This window comes from Palaemon carinicauda, chromosome 39 (assembly GCF_036898095.1).
Source record: "Palaemon carinicauda isolate YSFRI2023 chromosome 39, ASM3689809v2, whole genome shotgun sequence".
Taxonomy (NCBI): domain Eukaryota; kingdom Metazoa; phylum Arthropoda; class Malacostraca; order Decapoda; family Palaemonidae; genus Palaemon; species Palaemon carinicauda.
The window spans coordinates 38059491-38084421 of NC_090763.1; the positions used below are offsets into that span (position 1 = coordinate 38059491).

At 39.8% G+C, this 24931-nt stretch overlaps 2 protein-coding genes across 7 annotated transcripts in view; one reads left to right on the forward strand and one right to left on the reverse strand.

The window, feature by feature from the left end:
- LOC137631130 (tigger transposable element-derived protein 1-like) lies at positions 1 to 24436 on the forward strand. 3 transcript variants are annotated; one of them, XM_068362792.1, is made up of 3 exons: positions 1 to 106; positions 18146 to 18299; positions 21845 to 24436. In XM_068362792.1, the coding sequence occupies exon 3, from the start codon at positions 22622 to 22624 to the stop codon at positions 24329 to 24331; it is 1710 nt and encodes a 569-aa protein (XP_068218893.1). In that variant the 5' UTR covers positions 1 to 106; positions 18146 to 18299; positions 21845 to 22621; the 3' UTR covers positions 24332 to 24436. The 3 variants fall into 3 exon arrangements, with proteins under 3 accessions (XP_068218893.1, XP_068218895.1, XP_068218894.1); XM_068362793.1 differs by lacking the exon at positions 1 to 106 and adding an exon at positions 146 to 227; XM_068362794.1 differs by lacking the exon at positions 18146 to 18299 and having other exon boundaries at positions 30 to 106.
- The window catches only part of CLIP-190 (Cytoplasmic linker protein 190), a 120930-nt gene continuing 117107 nt past the window's right edge, over positions 21109 to 24931 (reverse strand). For all 4 annotated transcript variants that reach the window (XM_068362791.1, XM_068362789.1, XM_068362788.1 and 1 more), the window contains one exon: positions 21109 to 21343. In XM_068362791.1, the coding sequence (XP_068218892.1) occupies positions 21297 to 21343 (47 nt within the window). In that variant the 3' untranslated portion in view covers positions 21109 to 21296. The remainder of the gene's footprint in view (positions 21344 to 24931) is intronic.

The following is a 24931-nucleotide window of genomic DNA, read 5'->3' on the forward strand; positions in this document are numbered from 1 at the left end:
TACTACTACTACTACTACTACTCAAGACAAAGATTTCAAATTTCTAGTTTGTTTACGTTCTAATAATTTTGTCAACTACTAGAAAACAGGAAACAATCTGTAAATGGTAAGATAATGGAATTATGAACATGGAATGACTCCATTATAGTCTTGTAGCTCCAAAATTTTGATTTATGTCCATCAAACTATTATTCCGCATTGCAGTCACCAATTTAATCTAAACATTGGTAATCTCCCTTTTATAGCTACGGTATTTATGACACTTTTAACACGTTTAATTATGATGTTTAGCTCTTATAAGCCCCAACTACTTTAATTGATTGATAAAGGAAGCAGTTGTTTTCTCGTGGGATATTGGTATCTACCGCTAAGTATATGTGAACGGTGCACAGGTGTATTTCTTATATATACTAGGCTAGCACAAAGCGGTAGCACTATCAACCGAAAAGAGCCACATTACAAAGATTTTTGATAGGATTAATGGGGTTGCATGTATGATAGCTGCCACCTGTATGTATGATGACTGCTGACTAAGAATATGGCAGTATAAGTGGGGTTACAGGGGTGCATTAGTCCCCCCATTAGGTAAGTAGGGGTTGTATGTACGATAGCTGCCACCTGTATGTATTATTATGTCTAACTTAGAATACTGCAGTGTAGGGGGGGGGGTCACAGGGTGCGTTAGAACCCCCATTAGGTAAGTAGGGGGTATATGTACGATAGCCGCCACCTGTATGTATTATTATGTCTAACTTAGAATACTGCAGTGCAAGGGGGATCACAGGGTGCGTTAGTCCCCCCATTAGGTAAGTCGGGGGTGTATGTACGATATCGGCCACCTGTATGTATTATTATGTATAACTTAGAATACGGCAGTGTAAGGGGGGGTCACAGGGTGCGTTTTTCCCCCCCATTAGGTAAGTCGATAAGGATACAGCTTGTAGGTTAGGTTAAGGAGGGAAGTTTAGGTTAGTTAGGGTCCATTTTTAATGCACACTGTAGGAACTGGCCGCTGATATACAAAGGCTCCGCTTGATGTACTGTATCCTGAATGTGCTGAGTGTTCATAGTTCTCTATTGATAGTTTTGGTCACAAAGTAGATTACCAGCTCCATAAATTTCATAACATTAAAACAGAGTGTTTGGTATGAATGTAGTTTTACGGATAGGTGCTGTTGTGGTTAAATTATGATGAAATCAGTGGGGTATGTCATAGCCTAAGGCACCATTACTCTGACATAAGATTGTCATGTCCTTACTTGCTGGCGAGGCTATGTCCCTTCTAACCCTCCTCCCCTGTCATTTGCATAGCAGAATGATAGGACAGAGCAGTTGGGGCAGATGAAAAAGCACTGATAGACTTGAAAGGTTAACGAGCTTAGCAAAACTGGTAAATGTTAACCTTAAAACACCTTGGATACGTTATGAAACTCGTAATATATTCATAACATCTTGGCAGTGTTTTTTAGAAATACTTCGTTATGCATAAATTTTATTGCAAATGAATAAGTGCAGTTCCCCCTTATAACAACTTATTTTAAGTTCCAAAGGAGATGTATTTTCATTCCAGAAAGGCCAAATCTCAGGAGATGTATTTTCATTCCAGAAAGGCCAAATCTCACCAGGGAAACTAACAGGAATACAACATAACCTAATCTAATCACACAGGGCATTTGACCCCTCCTCCCTGGACACTGTGCCCTTACAGTACCTTAACCTAAATGCTTTACTTTATTGTTCATAGTTGTATATCTGAGGCTATCCTCTATACTCTGATTATCTTTGTTGTGATTGAGGTTGTTCTTGATTAAAAAGAGTATTTTCCATGGCTCAAAATTTTGTTTTCTAGAAAATATAACTTTGCAGTTAAAAAGATAAGGAACGATGGTGCCATATCTTGGTCTTTGAAATACAAAATTTCTTGTAACCCCAAATGCGATTTGTTCCTACGAGAAAGCAAACCTTTTTCGTTTAAATGGGTTACGTCTAGCATGAGCTGGAGATGGATCTGGCAACCAGTATGGTAGCTACTCTCGACTATAGTGTTGGGTAGACAGGCTTTGGCGTGCACTGGGCATCCCATTGTAATTCTGACTGCTCCACTGTTTGGTGTATGCAGCCTATTTGGCTGTTGAAGTGTTCTTTCTTTGTGTTAACTGGTTTTTCAATTGTTTCAGTAGAGTGTGAAGCAAGTTTATGTAGTGAAGACTTGTTTGTGTGTAGATGTTCGTCAATGTGGAATGTACAGGAGCCGTTCAGACATCGATCCTCATCCTTTGTGTCCGTGTAGGAAATATCCCTGTACATCAGATTCTTCTTGTCTCTGTTGTGCTATTACCTTCACCTTCTTGCATTTTAGCCTCCTACAATCAGCTATTAGAAACTGATCAAGACTCATTCAGTTAGTTTTCTGGCTATTTGCTACATAAATCGCTAGTACAGTCAATGAAGGCCTCACCAGAGTGCCCACACTCGCCTTTATGTTCGTTATCATCAGCAAGGAAGCCTACACTTTTCATTACGCCTCGTGGTCTCTGGATCCTTCACACGATTGACTGACAGGATTTTACGAAGGATAAGGGTAACGGTAATCGTCAAAATCTGTGTCATGGTGTGCATGGTAGCAACATGAAGGTGAAAGATGATTGACCTATCCGCCATTCCACAAAGTATGGGTGCACGATATGCGTTCACTGTTCCACACACTATTATGGGGAGAGAGATGTGTGTCCGCCAATCTGCAATTCGAGGGAGCACACTGCCTCCTTCACTGTTCGTGACCTCAGGATTCACACCAGCTTGCCTCAGCCGTCAACCTGTGGATGTGGCTGTTCCTCCGGACTTGGAAGTCGTTGCCCTACCTCAGTGTTCTGTCAGGCAGCGATCTAAGCCCAAATCCGACAGATGTGCTCACAATATGAGAAGCGGCATCTTAGTTCAGTATTCCAAATCCACATAGGGCTCCTGTGGAGTATCGACTTGTCCCTGTTATAGGACACAGCAGTTATTATTATTATTATTATTATTACTGGCTAAGCTACAACCCTAGTTGGAAAAGCAAGATGCTCCAACAGGGAAAAATAGCCCAGTGAGGAAAGGAAATAAGTAAATAAACATTAACAATATTAAAACATTTTTCATGTATAAACAATAAAAGTACTTATGTCAGCCTGCTCAACATAAAAAACATTTGCTGCAAGTTTGAACTTTTGATGTTCCACTGATTCAAAATGGGAAAGATGTGGGAAGATGTGAAACGTTTACGTAGGTCCATATCCCATTATCTTGAAGTGGTTTTTGTGATGACTTAACGGTATAGGATGACCCCATATCTTATTCTTCATATCCTATTCCTGTTCCAGAAGTCCGGAGAGAGAGGAAAGATATACCGGAACGTTGTAAAAATTGTCGTCCCCTAGTGAAGTCGGAGGACACTACAGCTCAAGCCCCTAATAAGCGTGAACGACTGTCATCTCCGGATAACTCTTCTCCTGCTCTCGTTGACTATCATGAACTAATGCAACTGATAAACCAGGTATTCATCTGTTAAAATCTCCAGCTACAAAACTGGGAGAGGAATCATTGTTCTTAATAAAGTTTTTGGCATCTTATAAAAGCTAGGACATCAATTAATGTTTTCTCACTGGAACCTCATAGCTCTAGGCATTAGATGGTATTACCGTGGTCCTGTCAAGCTGTGGATACTATCTTGAGGGTTGCGCAACAGGTGTCTGCACCTAACGACTCCCTTAAAGCTGCGAGGTCGTTGAAATTGTTACCCCCAGCCCTTTTAAAACAATGGAAATTTCATGTTACAAAAGGGGTTCATCTTAATCTGTTGCCTCTTCATTCGGATGTGGGTACTTTGACCACGGTGATATCCAGTGAGAAGTTGGTAACCAAGGTGTTGAACTTGTGATCTGCTGTCATGTCGGCCTTGGTTGAACCACTGGTCAGGCACAGTTTCCTACTTTGTGGTTTCGTAGAATCTCTGCGATTCCAAGAAGAGAAAACAGTACGAAGAATATGTCCGTTTAAGTTCTTTCCACCAGTGTTCGTTCTTATGGGTCAATTGCTTTCTCAAACGTCGGGATGCTACTGTTAACAAGTTCGTTCATCAGATGGCCTCTTGGGATGCATTGATTTTGCGTAACATCCAGCTGATGCAATGCTCAACCCTGTTCCCTCCTGAAGAAGTAAAAAAAATGGGAGAAAGTGAGCAAAGCCACCTTGTTCCGAAGAGCTGCTTCATCCAAACCTGCTCTTTTGGCTCCCATAATGCCCAAGACCCTCCTTCCACCTAAGCAGCCTCAACAGTATAGGCTGATCACTTTAGGTACAGGAGACAAGGTGGAATCGAGGTCTGCGAGGTTCCCGTTAGGGAAGGCATTCCTATCATACCACTTGTGGGGAGATGCTTGTCAAGTTGTTGGACAAGGTGGCAGTTCTATTTGGTAGATCCCTGGATGGTAGAAGTCTTTCGTTCCAGGTGTTGTGTCCTGTTCATCAACTGTCGCCCTCCTCTCATTTAGATTCCAATAATCCAATCATTGTACAGTACTTGAGAAGGTCCTCAATTTACAAACATTCTGAGATACAAACACAAATCCAACTGAAATCATAAATCTCAAATATTGTTTTTACATTTTTGCCCTGGACGGGATAGCAACTCTTGTGGCATCCATATGAATGGGGCAGACATAGACAGACATCCTCTTTGTCCCTCTTTCCTAGACAAGAGATGTTCAAGGGAATCTCCATGTAAATGCTGTTGCGAGTTGACTCCCTCCCAATAGGAGAAGTTCTGTATTTTTCTCGTTGCAGGAAACTTAACAAGATTTTAACGTCACAGCATCTGCTCCCAATGGGAATCAGAGACAAATCTCATTCTTGGCGACGAGAACCTCCCTTCTGTTTTGCATGTCGAGATTTCCCTGAAACTTCATTTACAAATGACACACATCCAGAAGAGTGTCGATTACACACAGTGAGACTGATCTGGCAATGGTGAAAGATTCCTGCCTTGAGCCAGGTCCTAGCGCATCAACCATAATTATGGAAAATGAACAGGGGTGTTCAACAAGACGCTCCCTTTGGAAGTACTCAAGAGTTGAGAAACCCCTCCCCCTAAGTCATGAGGCAACCTTGGAAGAGGAAAGTTTGCAATTCCCAACGCGTTCTCACATACCAAGTTTGCCTTATGCTGTACAGTGAACCCTCGCTACTTCGCGGTTCGACCATCGCGGATTCACCACTTCGCGGATTTTTTCCATAACCCATATACTGTATATACAGTAACATATATACATATATATGTATGCATGTATTTATGTATATATGTATGTATGTATATATGTAGGTATGTATATGTGTATATATATATATATATATATATATATATATATATATATATATATATATATATATATATATATATATATATATATATATATATATATAATATATATATATATATATATATATATATATATATATATATATATATATATATATATATATATATACATGATAAATTTTGCACATTTTTACGTGTTTTTCATATTCAAATAAGCCATATATATTTTGATATATTAATGTCTGGATTCTCTTAACGACCTCGGGATCAGAGCCCCAGGCGAAATCTCACAAAGACAAGAGCTTGGCTCCGGCCGGGAATCGAACCCTGGTCGGCAAGCTTATATAGACAGTGACTAACCCATTCGGCCACGAAGGAAGATAAAAGTCAATGACAATTCTACTGTACTTATATATATAAATATATATATATATATATATATCTAAAGTAGGAAGATGTGATGTAGTTCTAAGGGAATAGTATGGGAAATATGTCTGGGTAATAAGCAAAGCTCTACCTCCAGTTTGTTTCTTCATTATTATCAGAGATAAATGTAAACAAAACATTGGTTGCCATTTTTTAACGTGCTTTTTAGCGTGTTTAGGAAATGCATGATATAAAATTGCCTTTAATATTTGTGCCTGTTTTAGTTTAGGGTACTGTAGTACATGCATTAAGTGTTCTGTACATCAAAGGGTAGTTTGTTAACAGTACTACGTACAAGAGAAGGTTTTAAAAGTCTGAATATACATGTTGAATAAATAGGTAAATATGGTGTCACTACTTCGCGGATTTTCACCTATCGCGGCCGCGTCTGGAACCTATCTACCGCGATAAACGAGGGTTCACTGTAACTATGGGGCCCCTAAGCTTAGGTCTCCATCTACAGAGATCTTTAGAGGCTCATAATAAGGGTGGTCAGACTGCATCAGCTGCATCCACACCCCAAAGGTTCCCAGAACTGTGCATTCCTTTTAATTTACCCTGTCCTTCCTTACCTAGGCTGGGGAAGTTGAGTAGAATATCCACTGAAACTACCGTTTATCAAGATTCTAGCAAGATCATCGTTCAGTTAGTCAAATCTGTATGCGCCACCATCTCAGCGCGTGTCAACTATTCTGCACATGAAAAAAAGACGAGCTTATAACTTATCCCAGGATATTTCCTGCAAGGGCAGATCATATGCTAGTTTTATTCGTGAGAAATTTTCTCCGCAATGCATCAGGGTTTAGACATTATCCCAAAAAAGTCCAGGTGGTGGCCTAAACTATGAACCCATGGACACAAATGATCGGTATAGGATGATCGTCTGCTCAGGGGATTCCCCTTCATGAATCTTAGAAGATAAAGATGGGAAAGAAACTTCCTACCCTGCGCCTATAACGGAACTCCAGTCTGACTTAAAAGTCAACGTTACTAAGAAGCATAGATGAGGCCCGCATTGAAGACGATGCAGAGGCCTTTCAGTCAATCAATCTTTCACTCGTAATAGACCAAATCTAGGAAAGGAAACCCATACTTTGGCTGAACATGCTGAGCTGGAAAAAATTCCCCAGGCTTCTCTCTGCTTCCTTATCATGCCTTAATATGTTTACGGCTAGAGAAAGGAAGGACGTTCAAGATGAATTATGTAATCCTTATAACCTCGACAACTGGACTTTAGTTAATCTACAGTGGCCCCCGCTGTGAGCGTCGGCACTGACCCAACAGGGGTAAACCCTCTTGGAACCTCTATGTTGGTTTCAGAGACGCCTCAAGCTACAATTATTCGGAGTCATTCATCACCCAGAAAATATGACAGGTTCTCCTTTCAAGAAACCTGTCACTGATGAAAAGCTGGGAGACAGGATTCAGATTCAAGCACGGGATCCTGAATTCATATACGGCCAACGGGTCTGGAACTTCTCATGATAAACCCAAGAAGATTGCTGGACTGAATAAAGGGGAATGCCCAATCACTCTTAGACTAGTCGCAGTGAGTGTGCTTGACACATCACATAGGAATCTAACTGGTGTCTTCCCTATTAAGTGTTTCGCAATGAGTTTGCTTGACTCGTCACATAGGAATCTAACTGGCGTCTTCCCTGGGAATTGTTAGTCCGCAAACAAGAACTGTTCTGGTCATAATAGAACCCGTACTAGGGGTTATTCTATAGTAGGGAGCGTTCCTAGACCGCGTCCCCTTGATTAAGGACTGTTTGATAATTTTGAAGACAGATCCTGTCTCAATTGTTGAGGTTCAGATCTAGTTCTAGATCTTGAAGCAGGTCCTTGTATGTGATAACTACTGTAGAACTCTCCTCCCCGAACGAACTATTGATGCTCTCGTTAGCAAGGTTTCTGGAGGGTGAATCTGTCCCATAGGAATAACCCCCCCCTACTATTGAGTTAGGAAGAAGGGCTTTATTATCTCCTAACATTATCCTTACGATCCCGGACAGAAGGGCTTAAGTCAAGGATCTGACTACCCTCTCCTTCGACTTTACTTAACTACCAGCCAAGTAAAATAAGCCTACTTACGGGGTCCTGTGTTCCTGATACCCAATTCAGAAAATACTATATTTTTGGGGTTTTTGTATTATTTTGATAATGAGAACCAGATCCGGTGAATTTCTTTTGGACCTTTTCAGGAGCTTGCTTCTCAAGAAGTCCACGTATGAACAGATTACTACGACCCCTCTGCCCAGGAATAATGTTATTTTTATTAGTAAAATAAATTTTTGAATATACTTACCCGATAATCATGTAGCTGTCAACTCCGTTGCCCGACAGAATTCTATGGAGGGATACGCCAGCTATCACAATACTAGAAGGGGGTGTACTTACCAGCGCCACCTGTGGCCAGGTACTCAAGTACTTCTTGTTGACACCTCCTCAATTATTCCTCGGTCCACTGGTTCTCTATGGGGAGGAAGGGAGGGTCGATTAAATCATGATTATCGGGTAAGTATATTCAAAAATTTATTTTACTAATAAAAATAACATTTTTCAATATTAAACTTACCCGATAATCATGTAGCTGATTCACACCCAGGGGGGTGGGTGAAAACCAGTGTACAAGATTAAAGGATAGCTAAGTATCCCGTATTTCATATAATCAGTTATCCACAATAACAATGAAATAATAAGTACCTGGTAAGGAAGTCGACTTGAACCGTTACTCTGCCTTTAATAAGATCGTCTTCCTTACTGAGCGCAGCGTTCCTCTTGGGAGGCTGAATCAACTCAAAGGTGCTAAAGTATACAGGGCTGCAACCCATACTAAAGGACCTCATCACAACCTTTAACCTCGGCGCTTCTCAAGAAAGAATTGACCACCCGCCAAATCAACAAGGATGTGGAAGGCTTCTTAGCCGACCGTACAACCCATAAAAAGTATTCAAGAGAAAGGTTAAAAGGTTATGGGATTATGGGAATGTAGTGGCTGAGCCCTCGCCTACTACTGCATTCGTTGCTACGAATGGTCCCAGGGTGTAGCAGTACTCGTAAAGAGACTGGACATCTTTGAGATAGAATGATGCGAACACTGACTTGCTTCTCCAATAGGTTGCATCCATAACACTCTGCAGAGAATGGCTCTGTTTGAAGGCCACTGAAGTAGCCACAGCTCCCACTTCATGTGTCCTTACCTTCAGCAAAGCAAGGTCTTCTTCCTTCAGATGAGAATGTGTTTCTCTAATCAGAAGCCTGAATAGTAAGAAACTGAGTTCTTAGAACTTGGAAAAGAAGGTTTCTTGATAGCACACTATAAGGCTTCTGATTGTCCTTGTAAAGGTTAAGACCTTTTTAGATAGTACCTAAGAGCTCTAACTGGGCAAAGTACTCTCTTCAGACCATTCCCCACCAAGTTGGACAGGCTTGGGATCTCGAACGACTTAGGCCAAGGACGTGAAGGAAGCTCGTTTAGCAAAAACCGAGCTGCAAGGAACATGTAGCCGTTTCAGATGTGAAAACAATGATCCTGCTGAAGGCGTGGATCTCACTTACTCTTTTAGCTGTTGTCAAGCACACGAGGAAAAGAGTTTTTAATGTGAGGTCCTAAAAAGAGGCTGATTGGAGAGGTTCAAATCTTGATGACATAAGGAACCTTAGGACCACGTCTAGATTCCAGCCTGGAGTGGACAACCGACGTTCCTTTGAGGTCTCAAAAGACCTAGGGAGGTCCTGTAGATCTTTGTTGGTGGAAAGATCCAAGCCTCTGTGGCGGAAAACCGCTGCCAACATACTTCTGTAACCCTTGATCGTAGGAGCTGAAAGGGATCTTACTATCCTTAGATATAACAGGAAGTCAGCAATCTGGGTTACAGTGGTACTGGTTGAGGAAACTGCATTGGTCTTGTACCAGCTACGGAAGACTTCCCCTATAGACTGATAGATACTGAGAGTGGATGTTCTCCTTGCTTTGGCAATCGCTCTGGCTGCTTCCTTCGAAAAGCCCCTAGCTCTTGAGAGTCTTTCGAAAGTCTGAAGGCAGTCAGACGAAGAGCGTGGAGGATTGGTGTACCTTCTTTACGTGAGGTAGACTTAGAAGGTTCACTCCTAGAGGAAGAGTCCTGGGAATGTCGACCAGCCATTGCAGTACCTCTAAGAACCATTCTCTCGCGGGCCAGAGCGGAGCCAACCAACGTCAGCCGTGTCCCTTTGTGAGAGGAGAACTTCTGAAGTACCCTGTTGACAATCTTGAACGGCGGGAATGCATACAGGTCGAGATGGAACCAATCCAGCAGAAAAGCATCCACGTGAACTGCTGCTGGGTCTGGAATCGGAGAACAATACAACAGGAGTCTCTAGGTTATCGAGGTAGTGAACAGATCTATGGTTGGCTGACCCCACAGGGCCCAAAGTCTGCTGCAAACATTCTTGAGAAGGGTCCACTCTGTGGGGATGACCTGACCCTTCCGTCTGAGGTGATCTGCCATGACATTCATACCGCCCTGAATGAACCTCGTTACCAGTAAGCTTTCGATCTTTAGACCAGATGAGTAGGTCCCTTGCGATCTAGAACAACTTCCACGAAAGAGTCCCTCCCTGCTTGAAGATATAAGCCAGGGCTGTGGTGTTGTCAGAGTCCACCTCCACCACTTTGTTAAGCTGGAGGGACTTGAAGTTTATCAAGGCCAGAATAACCGCCAACAACTCCTTGCAATTGATGTGAAGTGTCCTTTGCTCCTGATTCCAAGTTCCCGAGCATTCTTGTCCGTCCAAAGTCGCACCCCAGCCCGTGTCTGATGCGTCCGAGAGGAGACGGCGGTTGTGTTTCTGAACAGCCAAAGGTAGACTTCCTTGAGAAGAAAGCTGTTCTTACACCACGCGAGAGAAGACCTCCTCTCTTCGGAAACAGGACTGAGACCGTCTCTAGCGTCATGTCCTTTATCCAGTGAGCAGCTAGATGATACTGAAGGGGGGGGGAGGTGGAGTCTCCCTAACACGATGAACAGGGCCAGCGATGAAAGTGTCCCTGTTAGACTCATCCACTACCTGACTGAGCATCGGTTCCTTCTCAGCATGCTCTGGATGCATTCTAGGGCTTGGAAGATCCTTGGGGCCGACGGAAAAGTCCGAAAAGCTCGACTCTGAAGATCCATACCCAAGGAGACAATGGTCTGGGATGGGACGAGCTGAGACTCCTCAAAATTGACCAGGAGGCCCAGTTCCTTGGTCAGATCCATAGTCCATTTGAAAATCTCCAGACAGCGACGACTTGTGGGAGCTCTTAAAAGCCAGTCGTCTGATGGAGCCGGACACAAGATCATGGTACTGCTGCACAGTCTGTGAACTGTCAATCATGGGCAAGCGAGGAAGTACAGTGACAACCCGAATCTGTCTAGACTGTCTGGGTCGTACAGACAAACTCCTTATCGGGTTGCTGAGGTTGCCGCACTGCGTCACAACAAGTCACTTCTGTTGGTTGTTGAACGTCTTCCCCGTGACACATTGACTCCGTAAACAAAAAATCCTCTAACAAGGACTAAGCTTGGACTGCATGTCTTGTAACACAGCTCAAGGTCTATGGGAGCAGGTGTGGTAACAGACGGGATTAGCGACTGAAGTGGAACCATTACCTTCCCTGGAAGCATGTTATGCTTAAATAAAAGACCATAAGAGGCTATGCATGAGGTTTTAATATCAATATAATATATACCTTACATTCATAACTCATGATTCATATTTTTGCCATATTTTGCGATATTGTTAAAAATATATTGCCAGGAATACAAATATATTTTTATAAGTAATACAAATAACCTCCATTATCATAGGTTTGAAAATGGAGGTAAGGTATGCTGAACAGCAGAGTCAGAACGAGCTGGAACAACAATAGTTGTGGTTTCCTCTTCAAGACTCTGTTGAGGGAACACCTGAGGCTCAGTCTGCAAAGGCTGATCAGCAGAAGGTAGGCTCATGGGTGGAGGAGGCTGACTCCTGGCATGAGTGGCTGAACTCAAGGGAGCGCTTGCTGAGTGGTTGGCGGATGCGCAGTAGCAAGTTCCTGAGGAACGAGTTGAGGTTCCTGCGGTGTGAGCTGAGAGCGAAAAGGTAGTGGCTGCGCAGAACGCAGTAAAAATCTCGCAAGTTGAGGCTCCTGAGGCGCAAGGCTAAGGTGTTGAGGTGCTTGCCTTGAGGAGGGTTGAGCTCGCTGCAGCGAGAGCTGAGGAGACTGACTCATGGACGGGAGAGGTTGTTGTACCTCAACCGAGTGTTGCATCACTGGTGGAGCAGCAAGTGGCGGCGGAGGAAGAGAGGTATAATCCTCCTGATCCCATTGTAAAAGTTGCCTTAAGGAAGGCGGAGGCTGAACACCACTGGGAACAGCAAACTCAGAACGTGGCTCAACATCGTACGCCTGGCAGGTGGAACTGCGATCAGGCGGAGCGAGTGTAGGCGGAGGCGGAGGCGCAACACTCTCAGCCCGACACTCACGCATCAAGTCCGAAAGCAGTGCTTGCATGGACTGTAGTAGAGTCCACTTGGGGTCGGCAGAAACTACAGTAGGCTGAGGTAAAGCCTTAACAGTCGAGCTCTGTTGTGGCAGAACCTTACTCCTCTTAGGCGGAGTGCATTCAACTGATGACTGAGGAGAGTCAGAGCTAACCCAATGACTGCATCCGGGTTGTTGAACTCTAACTTCGTACGTCTGGCATAGGTCTGGACTTTACGTTTAAGAGGTCTTGAGACCTGAGACCAGCGTTTTCTCCCCTAAATTTCTTCTGCAGACGAGCAAAATAAGGGCTCAATCGTCTGCGGGTGGGAGTGACGGTCTCGGTAAGACACGCCCACAACCACCGAGGATACTTCTGTGCGCCGATCAAGGGCTGCTGAACCCTTCTGCCCTTCGACATTGCTTCTCCCCTGGGCTTGGGAGCTTGCAAGAGGTCCCGGACTGGGAGGACGACTGGCGCGCACAGAAGTACCCTCACGCACAACACTGAACTTTGCGCTAATCACTTATCACTTTGATTTTCTGTTTGCACTTATTTCACTGAACTCGAAACTTTAAGTGGTTTGTACCTGAAACACGCAATTCTATCCTTTCTCAAAAGTTAGTAATTGCGAAAACAGAATTACAATGTAACAGAAAAATCTAATGAAAGATAAATAATTCAGTGGCTGGAAAGAGACTAAACACTAGATCACTCTAGAAACGTTTACCTTCTTCCCCTAAAGAGACTAGGGAGAAGAGGGAAAACAATAACAACGTTATTCGTACGCCTGGCAGGCTTGAATGAAACGTTTATTCTCCTCTTTCTCCCTCCGTCTCTATCTCTCTCTCTCTCTCTCTCTCTCTCTCTCTCTCTTGACTTAGAACCTGAGAGAAGAGCCCAATCATATATATCGTTAAAACATATTATTGTTAAAGGAAAAAACTGAAATATTTCCCAAAATGAAAAGTTCCTTTATTAGGATCAAAACCATTAAGTTAAGAAAGAATGAACAAAACGCTAGACACGGTTACTCTTACTGCAACGTGAAACCGTGAAAACTCTATCTCTATCGTAACGATAGAGTGCAAGTTGAACGTTCTGAACGTCAACAACTGCAGAGACAAAACAAAACGTTAGTTCAACTTTGAAAACAGTACTAGACTATCAAAGAAATTCTTTCAAAGACATTAAAATAGCATAATATGTTAACAGGTAAAACCGAAATGACGGGCTCAATGTTAATTAACTTCGGTACCAAGAAAAGACCGCCTACTATTAGGAAGGTCGAATATAAACAAATATAAAAATTAATTTTAATAAGTTTATAATAAAAGGAAGTTAATCGAAGAGGCCTATAAGAGGCGGAGAGATATAAAATAAATCTATAACTTTTGTTACAAAATTAAGAAAGAGAGTCTATACTCTCTTAGACACCAACACTTCCGTCTAAGGGAAGGGTCGGCCATTGAAAGGTGAAAGAGAGTTCATACTCTCTTCGACACCATAATTAATCAAATTAATTCCAAAAGCTAACTAAGCTAATATAGAAGTTTCCAGTAAAGCGACAGCCGAAATCAAAGAGAAATACTTCACCAAAGTCGTGAAAATACTCCAAGAACATAAGCGTATCCCAGAACGTCTTGCCGGAAGCACGACAGAGGAATAATTGAGGAGGTGTCAACAAGAAGTACTTGAGTACCTGGCCACAGGTGGCGCTGGTAAGTACACCCCCTTCTAGTATTGTGATAGCTGGCGTATCCCTCCATAGAATTCTGTCGGGCAACGGAGTTGACAGCTACATGATTATCGGGTAAGTTTAATATTGAAAACTATGTATTCAATGTATTCACTGCTTTTGGCACCCTCAGATGAGAAGGGAAGTTCTTCATCCTGAATATGCCATCCTGTTCATTAAGGCCTAACATGGACACTCTTTTCAGGGGAAGAGTCACCAGGGACCCCTTCCCTAAAACATGACGAATCAGTGGATCTGCCACCTTTCTGGTTCAATGAACACTCCAGACTCTGGTTAGAAAATATCATGGGTTAACTCTCACAATATTGTCTCTCAATGAAGTTCTTGATCACACTAGTTACTCTGTCCCGTAGAGCAGTGCGAGTCTTTTGGATAGAACAGATAACCAGGACATATTGCTCCCTTTTTTGTTCATGAGCTCTGGCTGCTCCGGAAGAAAGTAGTCAGTGACACTTCACTCTTAGTAATAAAGACTATCAGAAGTACATAAGCATCCTCAGAGGAAGCGTCACTTGGAACCCTCCCTCGAGCACATGATTTTTGTGCAAAACTACTTGATATTGCTAGTCCCCAAGACCACTATGATAGCGAGTTTTGGATGCTGCTAAAGAATGTGTTCAGAAATACTATCTCAATCTCTCTCTGATTAAGGGAACCTATCATAAGAACCTCGATATCCTCAGGAGAAGCGTCGCTGGGGGCGCCCCCTCGAGCACATGATACATGTGGGTTTTCGGCACCTTCAGCGTTCCGTGGAACTATGCAATAGAACATGTCCTCAAGATGGTGGATGGAAGGGAAAACCTACCTTCGGACATTTACCTTAACACGGGCACATTCAAGCCTTTGGACACCCTCTCAATAGGCATTATGGTGGCAGCACAACAAATAATCTAACTGTCAGCTCTCACAGGACACATGCTGGTTCTAGCCTCAGGCCTAATTATTTCTCAACATTATTTGCTAGAAGGAACTCTGAAGTGGATTATGATCTTGATTTGACTTGAAGCCTGCCCTGGGTTTTCACCCTAATGCAAATAAGTGTGCCTCAATTTCTTTAGTACTGTATTTGATGATATACTACGATATATTAAGTAACACTTGATGTTCATAACTCTTCACCCTTGGCAAACATTCTCCTTTTTGCATTTGAACGAACAGCCTTGCCTCTTTATGAGCCACCTGTTCTGTTCTCTAGCGGTTCTCTTAGATTGCTTACTTTTACTTATGGTAATTGTATTGCAGAAAGGTATAACTCAACTTTATAGAGACTTCACCCCTGAGGAGAATTGGAAGTTTGGCCTGGCCTCTTTATGAGCCGCCTACAGTGTCCTCTACGAATCATGTTGATCTCCTGCTATTATTTATAGTAATTAGATCTTCCAGAGAAGAAGGGTATAGTATACCTCTTAACTTTGTGGAGACTTCCTTTCTATGGGATCCACCCTGTGTGATCATTGGTCACATGATCTGTAACTCGGGCTGCTTCATCGAATGGTCGTTAATTTTTAGTCACCAGGTAACTAGTTCAACTGTCACTTGTTCTATCCCAGCATTCCTAGTCTAGAGATCTTCCAACAAGCCAGAATCCTTCAATGCTTTGAGATCTACTCACAACAGAGATCTTCAAACACAGAGATAGGTCTACAACATGAGCTCTTCCCATGCTCAGAGATTATCGGAGCCATGACTTTCCACCTCAGTCGTGCGATAAGGAATCGGAACAGGCAACTTCTCATGTCTGAGCTTAGTGGATGTACCAAGACAGAGATACCACATCATGCTCACGCTATTTTATCTAACTAAGGACAGGCACTCGCGTAGAACAACTATGCACTGCTAGATGCCACGCTCTCCAAAAACTAAAGCACTCAATTACCCTCTGAGGGCAAGAGAGTCAGCTGTAAATCAGTCTTTGAAGGGGAGCCCAGACAGTGCTTGATCGTTTTGCTTCCTCTAAAGGGGATCGACTCGTTCTGTTCTTGAATCGGTCTGGGAATACTTTAAGGGGATGGAAGATTTTTCTAATAAGGTTGAGAAAATCATTGATCCTGTGGGACCCAATTTTACTCCAATACTTATGGAGATTTTTGAGACCGACCGTCTACAATCACCTAGGTCTTTGCATTCATTTGTATGTTCATTGACCTCCGGGGCCAACTGTGACAGCTATCGAGGGTGGGCTAACTCCCATTGTTTGGTGCTTCAGCATACCTCAAAGGTCTAACTTGTACTTATGGTATTGTCTTTGGTTCTTCCTCGTGAAACTTTGTTAGGATCAAGTCTTTTTTCTCTGGTCCGAGGAACTCCTCATGCTCCAGCTCCAGTCGTTTTTAGTAAATCTTGCCTCGCACTCTCTCAACAACAAATCCTGTGTGCCAAATAAGGTAAACCTTTCTCCACTGGATTGATTCATCGATTCCAATGCTGACAGCAGGGACCCGCTGAAAGACTAGCACAAGGATGCATTGTTTTCAGCCCTGAATTCTGCTACCATGGAAGTTGCTTGTAATGACATCCTCCAAACAACTTCCTGTTTGAAATACTGGATGATGAAATCATACTGTATACTTTACTGGGATTTGATAATCCTGAAGCACATTAGAGGTATTCAGAGACTTAGTCCTCTTAGGTAGCCAGCCGGGCCCTTCCTGGTTCTGCAGCCAGCTAATCAGTGGGCCACTGCATCCTGAATGAATGTTAGAGAAGATTGTGCTTGAAGTATTGCGAGACCATTATCCAGGCCTTTACAGATGACTCTTCCTAGGAATAAGTCAACTGGGGCCTGGGGACATATGTTTTTCCCCTTCCTAGACACTATTCAAAATGAATGCAAATTGAATCTAATATTTCAGTGTATTGGTTATCATAAAGTCGTCATATGTAACCAAAATTATCTTGTTGAAATAAAGTAATATCCATACTGTATGGTGTCCCTTCAGTAAAGAAGGCTTCATGCTTTTGTTTAGGGGGACTTGAAGGATCAGTACTTCTAAATACAGTACCAGTCCTTTGGTCCTACTGGAAGTATTCCCTAGGGCCATATATCTGATCAAAGCTCAGTGCTTCGGACTGTCTACTGTCCACAAGTGTTCATGTTCTCCTCTTCTTGTGCCTACGTAAACAAGATTCGCCTATGTGATTTCTCAACAATTGACTTGTCTTTTCTCCCTCCAGGAAACAATGTTCCAGGACCAACACAGACAGCTCTCTTTTTGTCCAGATATAAGAAGTGTTCAATTGGTAAGCCCAATCTCATGGCTAAGCAGAGGATATAGTACCCGAGTATGTTGGTGGACACATGAAACGTTTCTGTCGGCCAACATATAGGTAGCTCAGCCATTTCTCCATGACCAGGAAATTCCTGCTCGATAGTGATATCATCTTCTGGGATATCTTTCGTTGTTAGATAACTCGTTCTACAGGGGTTCCTCCACCAGCGGTTACTCCAGTGCTGTTGGAATCATCACTGGCCATCAGCCAGTAATTCCCCTTCCTTCTGGATTCAATAGAACTAAAAATACAGCATAATCGGGCCTGGTAATTGAATGGTTACGTAAGAAAGATCCCTTTGACTCCCCACCTCCAGAGATCATGCTATTCACAGATGTTTCCAAGTAGGGGAACATGTCTAAATGCTCAGGTCATTAGGAGGTTGACAGGGTTTATCACTTTTGCTCTTCTACAAGGCCAAAGTGCATTGACATATCCTGGCTTAAACTAGCCAGTTTGGTTATAAGGGACTTCCTCCTCCCCTTAATGATGTCTCCTATTAAAGGACGATGGTTATCTGTATTTTTCCTATCTATACTAACCAGAGTCCTTTTAAGTTATATTGCCTGTCTCAGTCACCTTGCAAATCCAGTGTTAAGGTCAAAGTGAGGGTTGCTCTCGTAGAAAGTGGTCAGGGCCTACCTTCCACCTGGCAGCAATTATAATTACTTCATAAAACTTTAGATATACTCCTAAGTTGAAGACTCAAGTTTGTATACTGTAGTTAGGAAAAAACAAATTATCTTTAAATTTATGATTTTTCTTTTCAGTTACTTAATTTCTTTTAAATATATTTTTGATAAAAGATTCTAAAGTCGACCTTTTTTTTTTTGTCAGGTAGCGGAAGAGAATTTACTAGAGAAATGAAAACAAAGTTCTCAGGTTTCACATCCGGGATATGGAATATCCTTATATGAAATGAATAAATGATGCCTTTATGAGGAGTATTCATGGCAGCATCAGCTGTTATATAAAGCCTTTGTTTTTATATGTGAGTATGAAGTCTCTCAAGTTTTGTTTATACAAAATTCAAGCAATAGATGAAAAGTCTTAAAGTTTACTCATGTAGGTAGGTAAATATTCAATATACAGTAGTTTAATACATTACAAGAAATAAATGGTGCCTTAAGTATAGAATATTCCATGGTAAAACATTGCAAGCAATAAAACACACATTTAAAGGAGGTGGTTTATTCAACACAAAACACAAAAAGGACAACAAAACTTTCCAAAGAGCCTAAGTTTCATTTGATAAAATTTTTATTGATAGAAATAGACTTGAAATACAAGAAATTCTGTATTGAAAAAATGCATATATTAGTTTTTAAAAGGTTTGCCTCCTTTTAACTAGAAGGAAAAATACAGTATCATCAAGTTTTCTAACAATGAAAATAAATATAAATATGCTAATCAAATACCTGGAAGAAGTATTTACTATTTTACAGAATGCTACATAACTATACATATGTAAGGCAAATTTATTGCTGGGTCAAGTATGCATAAATCTTAATTTACAAAAACTGAGATGTTACAGTCTAGATTTGTACGTGGAATCAAAAAGGTCTAATAGTCCGTTATCTATCTGTAAAACTATATTACACATGAGCAATTATCATTTTAATTCTTGAGGTTAAGATTATCCTATACATGGTATCATATTTCAGAACATTAACATCGACTCGTTTAAAAGTAACTGGACACGGATCTAGATAAGAGAATAGGTTAAGATATTTCCTGCTCTGTCCATACAGACAGGTAAAATTTAAGCAAGTAAAGCACTAAAACTTAATATTAAGGATACTAGCACCAATATACAACAATTTTGGCACGTGAAGCAATGGTTTATAGCCATTTATCTCTTGGTGCAAAAAGTTATAACAAATTGCAGCTTAACTATGCTGCTTTAAAGTTTAGTTTGTTTTCAACATCATTATGATGCAGAGTTGGACTGCCTTCATTCTTAACATTCATGCTCACAAAGAAAAATTAATAGTTGAAGAATGTGATTAGTAAATATCCAGAGCTTATAAAAGTAAAACATTGGATGTATAGTGAGCAGTCTTTTAATTGTCATTTTAATGATATCTACTGTACCAACCTTTACTCAATCGTACACCATAAATTGTCATCCACTTCATATGTATAATAAGACTTAATCACTTCTACTCGATGAAGAATAAGTTCACTTGTAATTTTAGTGTATTTCTAATAGTTTAAATGCTCAAAAGGTATACTTAAACATCGCATATAAAAAACTCAATTTACATTTTAATAAATTCTTTCACCTAGTATAAAATGGACTTTTTGAATCAGTTTTACATACAAATCACAGATATGTACAAGTGTGCTTTCAGATTTAATCTAATAATAGTTTGTTCACAGCGCTTTCATATAATTGTCAAAGAAATATCCATACATAAACTATTTACAATTCACCACTGATAACTTTTTCTAAAAATTTTTATTCCCGTAAAACTGCAGTAGTGATAATTACTTAATATATTGTAGTCTTTGAGATTTTACATGAGAGATTACAAAAATGCATGAACACATCAAGATTCAATTTGTGATATAAACTGCTATGTCACTATATCTCCCCTAAAACACATTTTAAAATATCCATTTTTCAAATTCATAACATTTTAAACTGATCTTTTATGGTTTCATACAAAAAAGATTTTAATCCTAACCATTATCATTGGTTTGACATGAAATTTTTTCTCACAATTTACGATAAGGTGCGTATGTCGGTTGTAAATTGATGATTTTTCAATGCTTGTAACTCCTTTTCTTCTTCTTAATGTAATAGTCATTATATATAAAGTTGAGGCAAGACATAAATGAACAAATGTCTTAAAACTATTGTATACTTTCATCAAGAGCGTTGATTATTATAAATTTATTTCAAGCTAGATATGTAAAGTGAATGATTAAAGCTTCGACTGAAAGACAAGAGGATAGGTATATTTTCATGAGTTCAAGCATACAGTACAGCTTTCCTTTTCATTTAGTTTTAGAAGTAATCTTTTAAATTTCATTAATTCAAACAACATACTTGGTGGATGAATGGCAAGACTAAGATAATGATCACCAACTTTGAAATGATATTTGACTTTCACAAATTTTATTTTAATCACATTTTTTCTTTTAGTAATTATTTATTAGTAAACACAAGTTTAAAGAAATTAAAAACAGTATATTCAAGGTTCATTTCTCTGACTAACAAATTAACAACCTTACACTACTAAAACAATATCAACGTCTGATGTAGGTACATTTAAATTTTCAATTGTACCAATAACTCTTCTTCAATAGTTACTCTAAGAGAATAAATTTGTCACTTAAAGTAACATTGCTATATACAGCAGAGGGTGCTATAAGAGGAAGCCAAGATCTATACATTTTAAAGATTAAATGCTATTGAAAACCAGAATCCATGAAAAGAAACTTTTTGTTGAATTCAAAATAAATATTCAATAGTTTTCATATAATCACATTACCAGTCACTATGTACAGTACAAAGCTTTACAAAAATGCTTAAAAGCACTACATTGTATGCATTATTTTCAAGCAAATTTAATCAAACTACTGAAAGGTTAAGTGAAGTATCAAGAAAAATATCACATAAGAATAACAGCATTTACTACAGTATTTAGTAATTTTACATGCTTAAAACTGTTGTTTTTGTAATAATTCTTGCTTATAATAAATTTAATACAGTACAGTACAACAAATTAACAATGTTCATAAATTACAATCTGTTCAGCACCAGATTTGTAACATTGTGTTTTTTTTATATATATATATATATAAAAGTTCATTCTTGCAACAAATTCTTAACCTAAACTCTACATCAAGGGTCTAGTTTCCTGATATAAATAAAGTATTAAAAATATATATTCTTTGTTATCCTTCAGCACGTCCTATAAAGCTGCTAAAAAATATACAGTATTACCGTACGAATAAAGAGGTTTGCTTCACAGCCAAACTAAAAGGTTTCATCGTCATTGCATTCACCCGTTTCATGTCCAAACACTGCAAAGAAATAAAATGTTTATAAATTGCAGCCATGTAAGATTTCAAATAAAATTTGCATTTTTCTAAGAATTTCATAATCCTAGCACATATGTTCAATACATACAAACCATTGCCTTTTAATAGGCATATGAATTCAGTGAAGCTGGAAGCAGTCTTTTAAGCTTTTAAGGAGGCAATTGTATTTGCTGGCGGGTGAAGGTGTGGGCACCACTCCCCCGCCAAGTAGAGCTACCGTCATTTGAGTTTGGCTCCTGTTAATTACAGTATAAATGTACTGCTTTGGTGCTTCATAATCTGCCTATTTTAATCTTTTGCTTTTACATTTAGATAAATGTGCCTAAAATTGTGTTTTAGGGATATTAAAGAAAGAAGACGATATGTAGTAGTTTCCTAATGAACTGTAAATGCATGAGTTTTCTGTACAACCCATACTTATCCTCAACATACTAACTTGTTCCTGCTTGTCAATTTATCTATTGCCTTTTATTCCCTCTCTAGTGTGGCCTGACGATGATGACGCAATCTAAGGAAGTTGGTGTTCCTTAGTCATTGATAGTGCTCCATCGGAGGAAGGAAGTTTTTCCACCGTCGAGTGTTAATGGGAAGGCAATGCCCATCTTCCCTACAGCATCTTCCTGACCCCAAAAAGGTGGTAAGAACATATTATCTGGAAGTGTTGTCTCTTCAAAGAGTCCCCTGTAGTTTCTTCCTCCGGGGAGCATCGTCATCGGTCTTCATGAACAAGTAGAAGGTTAACTAAAGTTCCTTCTCCTCATCTTATCTTTGCTATTGTCTTTCCACTGCAACTTCTAAAAGGAAACAAGTAGAAGACGTCATCGAAGAAGTTTAAGAAAACCCATGAGTCTTGCAGGAGTGACCAACATATGTTTTAGTATGTGTGGTACAGGTAGTCATTGACTTAAGACTACCATTATTATTTTCTGTTATTGATAACATATCCATTGTAGATATAAAAATATTTAAAAAGTCATATTTAAAAACTAAAAAAATTTATGCAGTAACTCTGATGTAACAAAGTACATTTTTGTTAAAAAAATATTTCTTGTAGGAAAAATAGAAAGTGATTTTATTTTGCAAGTTCTTTCTCTGTCAAATTCACATCATAGAAGTACTGTTTGTCTGATGACGTCATATTTCTGGCGAAACGCGACTGGGCGAATTGAACGTGTTGCCCACGCACAAACAGTTGGTAACCCGTGAGAGTATAGTAGAGTTATTCCTATCTTACAAATTATCATTGAAAATACCCCCACAATGTCCAAGAGGAAATTGTCTCTGTCTACTTCTCAGTCTGCCAAGAAGGAAAGAAAGGCAATTGATCTGATCACCAAAATGATGGTGATTAAGCAACACGATGAAGGAAAGAAAGTAAGTTTGATTGCACGTGAGATGAAGTTATCACACTCCACGGTGTCGACCATTCTCAAGGACAAGGATAGGATTCGTGATGCTGTCAAAGGTTCAGCACCCCTGCGTTCAACGATCATTACAAAGCAACGGACTGGACCTATCCATGAAATGGAAAAAGTACTACACGTATGGATAGAAGACCAAATAAAAAAACAGATACCATTAAGCCTTTTAACTGTGCAAACAAAGGCTAGAGGTTTATTTCAGAAGTTGAGTGAACGTGCCGGAGAGGACTACAGTCAAGAGTTTGTGGCAAGTACTGGCTGGTTCAAGAGATTTAAGAAAAGATTCCAACTGCATAATATTCTATTCACGGGAGAATCAGCAAGTTCAAATGAGGAGGAAGCCCGCAAGTTTGTCGATGATCTAAATGAAATAATTAAGGATGAGGGTTATTTGGCAGAGCAGATTTATAATGTGGATGAAACTGGTTTATATTGGAAACGAATGCCAGCTTGCACTTACTTCCAAAAATCAAAACACATGACCGGGATTAATTCGTACAAGGATAGGTTTACGCTTTTGCTTGGCGGAAACATTGCGGGATTCAAGCTGAAGCCTTTCCTCATTTACCATTCCGAAAATCCGCGAGCGTTCAGGAACGTTAGCAAGCACACACTGCCAGTCTACTTTCGTTCAAACCAGAAGGCATGGATGACACAAGCATTGTTTGAAGACTGGTTTATTAATTGTTTTGTTCCTCAGGTGCGTCAAAATTGTTTAGAGCAAGGGATTCCGTTCAAGATTTTACTATTGCTGGATAATGAGCCTGAACATCCAACTTACCTAACTGATATTAATCCTGATGTGAAAGTGGTTTTTTTACCCCCAAACACAACTAAACTTATTCAACCAATGGATCAAGGCTCAATTGCTGCCTTTAAGGCAAATTACCTTCGAACAACCTTTGCTCAAGCCTTAGACGCTATAGAGGCCGATCCAGAACTATCATTGCATGATTTTTTGAAACAGTATAATATTCTTAAGTGTATCAAGAATATTGCTGCCGCCTGGGAAAGTGTGACAGGAAAATGTATGAACGGTATATGGAAAAATTGTGTTAAGCAATATGTGAATGATTTAGCTGGATTTGAAAGTGAACAAGAACTTGAAGTGATACGGCATAAAATAGTGAAACTGGCCAAAGAACTTTCACTGGAGTGTGAAATTGAAGATGTCGAGGAGTTGCTTGAAGAACAACCAAGAGAATTGACGAATGAAGAGCTGATAGAATTGGAAGAAGAAAGGAGAGAAGTAGAGAAGGAAAAGGAGGAGCCACAACGGATGTTCACCACTAAGGGTTTGTCAGAGGGTTTATCACAACTCAATAAACTCCTTGCACATTTTGAAGCAATGGACCCAAATGTTGAACGATTTGGAAGGATTGAACGGATGGTACACGACACATTTCGTCCATATCGTTTAATTTACGAGGAGAAGAAGAAACAGACAATGCAGACCATATTTATGAAAATATCAACACCTCCCACAACCCCAGCATTTAGTAATGCTGACAATCCACAGCCAAGCACTAGTGATGCTAATGGCCACTAATTTTTTTTATTTTTTATTTTATATTGTTTCATATTAAAAAAAATTAAATTATTCACATATATATTTTATATACTATATACAGTATGTTGTGCCTAATAAACCAATTGAAATGTAGTAAAGTGTGTTTGACTTTAACCTGAATGGTATAAAAATGTAAAAAAAAAATTAAAATAACTACAAATTAAAATAATTTATAATGTCTTAACAAATATAAAGATTAGGAAATTTACAAAAAATTTAAATGCAATAATATCTAAGGAAATACAGATTTAAAAATTAACTAAAAATTTTAAAAATATAATACCGTACAGTAACGTCCAAATATAGATAAAATTTCAAAATTAATATAGCCTAAATCTGATTTCAAAAATACTGTAATGAACCTAGAAATGAAATACAGTAAGAAAATATTAATAAAATATGACTTCAGATGATTACAGTATTATGACAGCATATCATATGCTCTAATTTAACATGGGGTTGACCTGTCCATCAAAACCAAATCTGCTATCATTGCTTGGTAGGAAATCAACCAAGTGTACCCTTCTGCAGGATAAAAGCTGCTACTCTAACTCCTGTGTGGGAGAACAGGGTGTTTTG

Bases quoted from the DNA above. Each gene is read 5' to 3' on its own strand.
- LOC137631130 (XM_068362792.1), top strand. From the start codon at position 22,622: ATGTCCAAGAGGAAATTGTCTCTGTCTACTTCTCAGTCTGCCAAGAAG.